Genomic DNA, 6,989 nt, shown 5'->3' with positions numbered 1-6,989 from the left:
GATTGAAGGAGGAATGATAATGTCTACTATGGTTTCGGACACCACTACAAATGGCTGTTCTTTTAAATAATGAGCGATTTCGGACACAGCTCTGTCTGAGTTGGTGACAAGTGAAGCGGCGCTGCTCAGACCGATAAGTGTATGACATCAAAGTACAGCGAGAGCGATTAGAGAGCAGATGGTTCCGTAAGTCGAACACGCCTAATGATTCATTGAATCATTCACTCAACCGAATTAACCTAAACAAGACCCCACAGGATGATGCAAGTGCCATTTTACCTGATCTTCAGGGGTTGGACAATGAAACTGAAACACTGGCTAGTGTTGGAGGTTTAATACCAGGGATGAGTAACTTCGGTCCCGGAGGGCCACTGTCCTGCAGAGCTTAGCTCCAACCCCAATCAAACACGCATAAACCAGCTAATCAAGGTCAAGAAAGCTACAGGTAGGTGAGGTTTTTTTTTTTTTAGGGTTGGAGCTAAACTCTGCAAGACAGTGGCACTCCAGGACGGAAGTTGCCAATCCCTGTTTCACGCCTATATATGCACAGCCTGGTGGCCAATCTTCACTGATTTTACATTCTATCAGTAAGAGCAGAGTGTGAAGGTTGAATTAGCAGAGCAATAGCACAGCTGTACATAAAATATTGTAATCCACACAACATAACCAGAGACAGAGTTCAAAAGAGGATAAATCGTTGGTGCGCATCTCGCTGGCTCATCTGTGACCAAGACAGCAGTCTTTGTGGTGTATCGAGAGCTTTGGTATCTAGGGTAATGTCGGCATACTTCCATGAAAGATGGACCACATCCAAAAGGAGTAACTGTTGACGCAAGAGAAAGCTGTCTGAAAGGTACTAACCCAGATTGTATCCAAAAAACATAAAGCTGCCCAACTCGTTGCAGAAATAAATGCGCACTTCAACTCTCCACCTTTTCCACCAAAACTGTTCATCAGGAGCTCCATAGAGTCAATATTCATGGTCGGGCTGCTATAGCCAAACCTTTGGTCACTCGTGCCAATGCCAAATGTCAGTTTCAGTGGTGCAATCAGGGCAAATCTTGGGCTGTGGACAATGTGAAACATGTATTGTTCTCTGATGAGTCTTTCAACATCCATGGGAGTTACGGTGTGGAGAAGCCTCAAAGAGGCTCAACACCCAGACTTTCGTGTGCCCAGAGTGAAGCATGGGGGTGGATCAGTGATGGTTTGGACTGCAATATCATGGCCGTCCCTAGACCCACTACTTGTGCTAGATGGACGCGTCACTGCCAAAGACAACCAAACCATTCTGGAGGACCATGTGCACCTAATGGTTCAAATATTGTACCCTGAAGGGGGTTCCGTGTATCAGGATGATAACACACCAATACACACAACAAGATTGGTGACAGAGTGGTTTGATGAACCTGAAAGTGAAGTTGAACATCTCCCATGGTCTGCACAGTAATCAGATCTGAATATTATTGAGCCACTTTGGGGTGTTTTGGAGAAGCAAGTCAGAAAACGTTTTCCTCCACCAGCATCACATAGTGACCTGGACACTGTTCTGGAAGAGAAATGGCTCAAAATCCCTCTGGCCACTGTGCAGGACTTGTATCTGTCATTCCCAAGACAAATTGATGGTGTATTTGGCGGCAAAAGGAAGCCCTACACCATACTAATAAATTATTGTAGTCTAAAACCAGGTGTTTCAGTTTCATTGTCCAACTGCTGTATTCCTATAAATCCCCCAGCAGACACACAACAATGATTAGCTGAAGACGCAAAGACAGCTCAGTCTACTTTAGGATCGTTTTATAATGAAGAGCGACAGAGCGAGTCCTGAACTGAATTAACCTAATAACCCGATTTATTATCAGCAGGGTTCCCTTCTAATAGGTCACAGAGAGATTAAAAGGTCAGGCTTTATGAGGATGTTTTTTTCCAGAAGTATAACAGTTATTTTTGTGTGGCTGTCAAACATTATATGTTAAATGATTGAATTAGAATTTCAGTAAAGATTTCAATCTATAATACACAATAAATGATAAAAAAAAAAGCATTAATTAAAAATTATTTTATTAACTGTATTAATTACATGTTTTACTTTTAATAAAGGACAATTTTCTGGTATTTTCTGCTTTGAACAAAATGACCCACTAGCTGTTTTACAGAAAGGATCTGTTATATCTTACCAACTATGACACTGTGGTTGCATCAGGATCAGCTGATTTGTACAGTATGTTCTTGCAGTGAACATGATGACCTGAATGCACTCCTCATAAAGGCCCCATGACCCTAGTGGGAGAACCTTTTAAACTGCTTATGTTTGGCACAAAATTGTCTAAAAACCTGAGGATTGAAGGGTGTTAGAGTTAGGGTTAGGTAAGTACAGATAATGTTTGATTAGTTAAAGAAAGTGATGTCAGGTGTGAAGAAACTGGCAAAGCTGATTCACACACACACACACACGTCTGGTTCACTATCTTTGTGGCTATACTGTATTTATGATATAATCATCATGTAATATTTATATTATATACTGATGTGATGCCAGACTCTTTCCTGGTTTATGTAGGTTTGTCTGTTTTCATCACTCTTTTGGCTTTTCTATCAAAATACCACAGTGAAAATTTTAGAGATTTTAGATCCATATTGGGTTGAGAAGCTTTTGGATATGGTTTGGTTAATGGTTGAACTTATTTTACATATTTAATATGGATTTGGATTAGTTGACCTTAAATGGACCCCACATTTTTTTCGTTTTTATTGCGATTTGTGCCACTAAACTTACTAAAGCTTTGTGCTTTCTAGATGTATTCAGGCTCCAAGATCAGAATAATATAAATATTAATATAAAATGCATCACAAATGTTCAACAGATGGAGATTGAGACGAGTATTGCGTAACTGGAGAATCATAAAAGCATGCAGAAGGAGGGATTAGTGCTGTCAGAGAGTTGGTCCAGAGGAGGGCGCTATAGCCATGCAAACGAGTTTCAACCACCATCACTATGCCATGGTTCAATATAGGAATAATCTAATGCAACATAAATTCATGTAAAGTACATGATTGTTTTGAAAAATAACAATTTGTATTAAATATATTTTGTGTCAATAGTGCATCAATCGTATACAAATGATCAAATTAAAATAGTACAAATTATTATCCTTATCTTTTATCTGTTTATTTAATTTTATTTTTGTTGCATTAAACTTTTAACTTATTCTAAGTATCTCAAGCTAAAAGTCTCTTTAGACAGGCAGAAATGGATTTATTGATTTGTTCAACTCTTCTTATCCAGCAGGGCTCAGTGAGCCGGGAGCGCGCTCAGCTGGTGCGCGCGTCCCACTGGCCGTCAAACACTGTAGACGCGTTTCCACAGGACCGGTGCTGCAGTTCAGTGCGCACCGGGGATCGCCAGACTGTTTCAGCACTGTTTCAACGGTAAGTTTTTTTTATCATTAGCGGCATTTGTCTTTAGTTCACTGTACAGGTGAACAGACTGTCTGTTTGCTTTGATACGGAATAAAGAGGATTAGAGAAGCGCATTACGCGAACCAAAACATTCACTTTATACAAGATCAAAGAAATGATATAAATGCAGGTATGAGTATGTGGTGTAAATAATGCATCAAGTAGTAATATATTAAAGGCACAAATAGATTTTAAAAGCCTCGTAGGTTTACTTTCAGAGCTGAATCAATGAGAGTTTCTGCCGGTAGTTTATTTATAGAGCTGCATTCAACATTACATGATCCTGCAGGTGATGTCAAGTGATTTCGTATCATAAATATTGTGTTAAATAGTTTTGAGATTCCAAATTTAATTCGAAGAGAAAGCGTTCAGGGGGAGATGAGATGAGATGAGAAGTTTCAGGAAGTGATTCATTCTACTCGTTTTGTTTGGATAATCTGGAAAACTGATCGATTTGAGATCATTACTAATTTATGGTGCTGTGTTTTATATCACGTTTATGTCATTGTTTTATAAATTGTATAACTGTTGTAGATAATAAAAGCTGTACGACTCGCTTACCAATTTTTGTACCTGTCAGGAAAGGTAAGAGCAGCCAATGAGAGTGTGTGACGTCACACAAGGGTCTTCCGTCACATGTACACTTTTTTACTCTTTTGATTAATAAATTATGTGGGTTATTTAGTTGAGTTAACCCATATATTACTGAAATGACTGACATGAACTTTGTGTCTGTCATGTGCGTTATATTATACTTTGTTATATTATACTTTGTTATATTATTTATATAATACATATATAATATATATATATGTATATATATAGATATATAACATATAATATATATTTATATAATACATTTTTATATATGCCTATATACTGAAAGTAAAACTACAGTGATTTTATATATATCTTTAAATTATTATTAATAACTACAACTATAATTATTATATTTTTTTATATATTTAAAATGTTAAATGTGCCATTTATACCCCATGACTACTACAGTCACAAACTCACTACTACAGGATGCTGCAAGAGGGAGGAAGCCTTAAAAATGTCTTTTGTTTGTCAATCTGTTGTTTTAGAGGTGGGCTTCACCTGTTGCTGAGGTGCTTTGGTGCTGTGGAACTGGTGCTGGTTATGACTGAATGCCATTATTGATCTGTATGGTGTGAAGAGACCGACATCTGGTAGCTTTCTACATTTAGGATCAACCATGTTCCACTTGATCAAGAAAGATAAAGACAAGGAGAAGGATGGAACAAAAAAGGAGAAAAAGGAGAAGAAGGAGAAAAAAGAGCGAATGTCTCAAGCCGAGCTGAAGAGTCTAGAGGAAATGAGCGTGAGGAGAGGTTTCTTTAATCTTCATCGGAGCAGCTCTAAACGGGAGTTGAAAGGGAAGCTGGAAATTTCCAGCCCCATTCCCATCAAGGTGGTCCGAAACACAGAGCTCAGCCTGACAGACGTGGACCTCAGGAAACTCTACACTGAGGGTACCGTAACACCCACAAGCTCCAGCGATGATATTAAGGTGGAGCAAGATGTCCGCCGGTCATCTGTCAAAGAACAGGTGGCCAAGTTTGACTCAATGACAAAGCAGAACTCCCAAGTAGAAGAGAAGCAGAACTCCCAGGTAGAACAAATCTTAAAGCGGTTTTCTTTCTCACAGAAGAGCAAAGAGGAAAGCCCCTCAACGTCGACTGCACCATCAGGCCAGAACTCCGCCATTCCCTCACCTCAGGTAGAGATCAAGGTGTTCAATCAATCGCCCTTACATATGCCCCACCAAACCAGCCCTGTAAGGAATGTCCAGATCCCAGAGATAGTGGACCGAACATTCCCTGCAGATTTGCGCTTGCCTGCTTTGGCGCCTCCTCAAGTTCCTGTGCCAAGGGAATTGGAACTTCAGCGCCGCAACACTGGCGATTTCGGCTTTTCACTTCGTCGTACCACCATGGTGGACCAGAAGCCCGATGGGTCACCCTACCGAAAGGTGGTCCACTTTGCCGAGCCTGGCGCTGGGAATAAGGACCCGACATTGGGGCTGGTGCCTGGTGATCGTCTGGTAGAGATCAATGGGAGGAATGTGGAAAGTAAAACCAGGGATGAGATTGTGGAGATGATCAAGCAGTCTGGAGACACAGTACGTCTGAAGGTGCAGCCCATCGTGGAATTGAGTGAGCTGAGCCGCTGCTGGTTGAGGAACACCAGAGGCCCATATCGTGAGGTGAGATATGCAAGTTTGTAGCTTATGTGTAACGGTTGTGATGTGTTAAAGGGTTAGTTCACCCAAAAATGAAAATTATCCCATAATATACTCACCCTCAAGCCATCCTATGTGTATATGACTTTCTTCTTTCAGTCAAACACAGTCAGAGTTATATTAAAAAATATTCTGGCTCTTCCAAGCTTTATAATGGGAGTGAATAGTAACCAGGATTTTGAAGGCCAAAAAAGCACATCTATCCATCCATTCATCATATAAGTAATCAATATGGTCCAAGGGTTTAACAAAGGCCTTATGAAGCAAACCAATGCATTTTTGTAAGAAAAATATCCATATTTATAACTTTATAAACTAGAATCACTGGTTTCCGTGCGCAAGTCAATTCTGGTGGAAGAGTGAACTTTGACCTGACACATGACGTATTGACGAACGCGGAAACGCAGAGGATAGAGCAAAACGCGAATTAGGTGTCTAAAACGAGAATTTTTAAGGAGAAATGATGGAGGAGCTTCAGTTTATTGCCCAGCCCTATTTGTTTGAACCGCGAGAGGCGTCTATTCTCACCTAAGCTTATGCTACTCCTACATCCTACGTCATACACCGGAACTCAACTCTTTCGTGAATGGGCAGACGGATGTTACCGAAAGCCAGTGATTATAGTTTATAAAGTAATAAATATGGATATTTTTCTTACAAAAACGCATAGTTTCACTTCAGAAGGCCTTTATTAACCACCTGGAGCCATATGGATTAGTTTTACGATGGAAGGATGTGCTTTTTTTGGGCTTCAAAATCTTGGTTACTATTCACTCCCACTATAAAGCTTGGAAGAGCCAGAATATTTTTTAATCTAACTTCGATTGTGTTTGACTGAAAGAAGAAAGTCATATACACCTAGGATAGCTTGAGGATGAGTAAATTATGGGATAATTTTAATTTTTGGGTGAACTAACCCTTTAAATCACACAATGAGATCTTGCTCTAACACAATGAGCCATGGAGCCAATGTGGAAGGCATGGGTTTGCGTCTGGTTTGCATTATGCTCTTCTTCTTCACATAATTTTCTGTTGTTTCCCCACTATCCAAAAGGCCAATAAACCCAAATGAAATTGTGTCAGTATAATCTGATAAATAAATAAATGTTTTTTAGCTAAAAGTGCAATTTGGATGGTATGTGTTTGGCGTTTTGCCGTTTCTCAGGAAAACCGATACAGTTTGAAGGTACTGTATGTTTCAGCAACTTTTCAGATGGAAGATCAGTTACAGCCTTGAGGTTTTCTGTGAATTCAGAGCAATATG

The 6,989-nt window shown here is 39.7% G+C and overlaps 1 protein-coding gene across 4 annotated transcripts in view; it reads left to right on the top strand.

The window, feature by feature from the left end:
• Window positions 1-3,299: 3,299 nt before the first annotated feature.
• The window catches only part of myo18aa (myosin XVIIIAa), a 51,835-nt gene continuing 48,145 nt past the window's right edge, over window positions 3,300-6,989 (top strand). For all 4 annotated transcript variants that reach the window (XM_051909873.1, XM_051909872.1, XM_051909875.1 and 1 more), the window contains exons 1-2: window positions 3,300-3,429; window positions 4,548-5,689. In XM_051909873.1, coding sequence (XP_051765833.1) covers window positions 4,679-5,689 — 1,011 coding nt within the window. In that variant the 5' untranslated portion in view covers window positions 3,300-3,429; window positions 4,548-4,678. The remainder of the gene's footprint in view (window positions 3,430-4,547; window positions 5,690-6,989) is intronic.

Source organism: Ctenopharyngodon idella, chromosome 10 (assembly GCF_019924925.1).
Source record: "Ctenopharyngodon idella isolate HZGC_01 chromosome 10, HZGC01, whole genome shotgun sequence".
NCBI lineage: Eukaryota > Metazoa > Chordata > Actinopteri > Cypriniformes > Xenocyprididae > Ctenopharyngodon > Ctenopharyngodon idella.
Note: the sequence above shows the minus strand (reverse complement) of the source record. Positions and strands in the feature narration are given on the sequence as shown.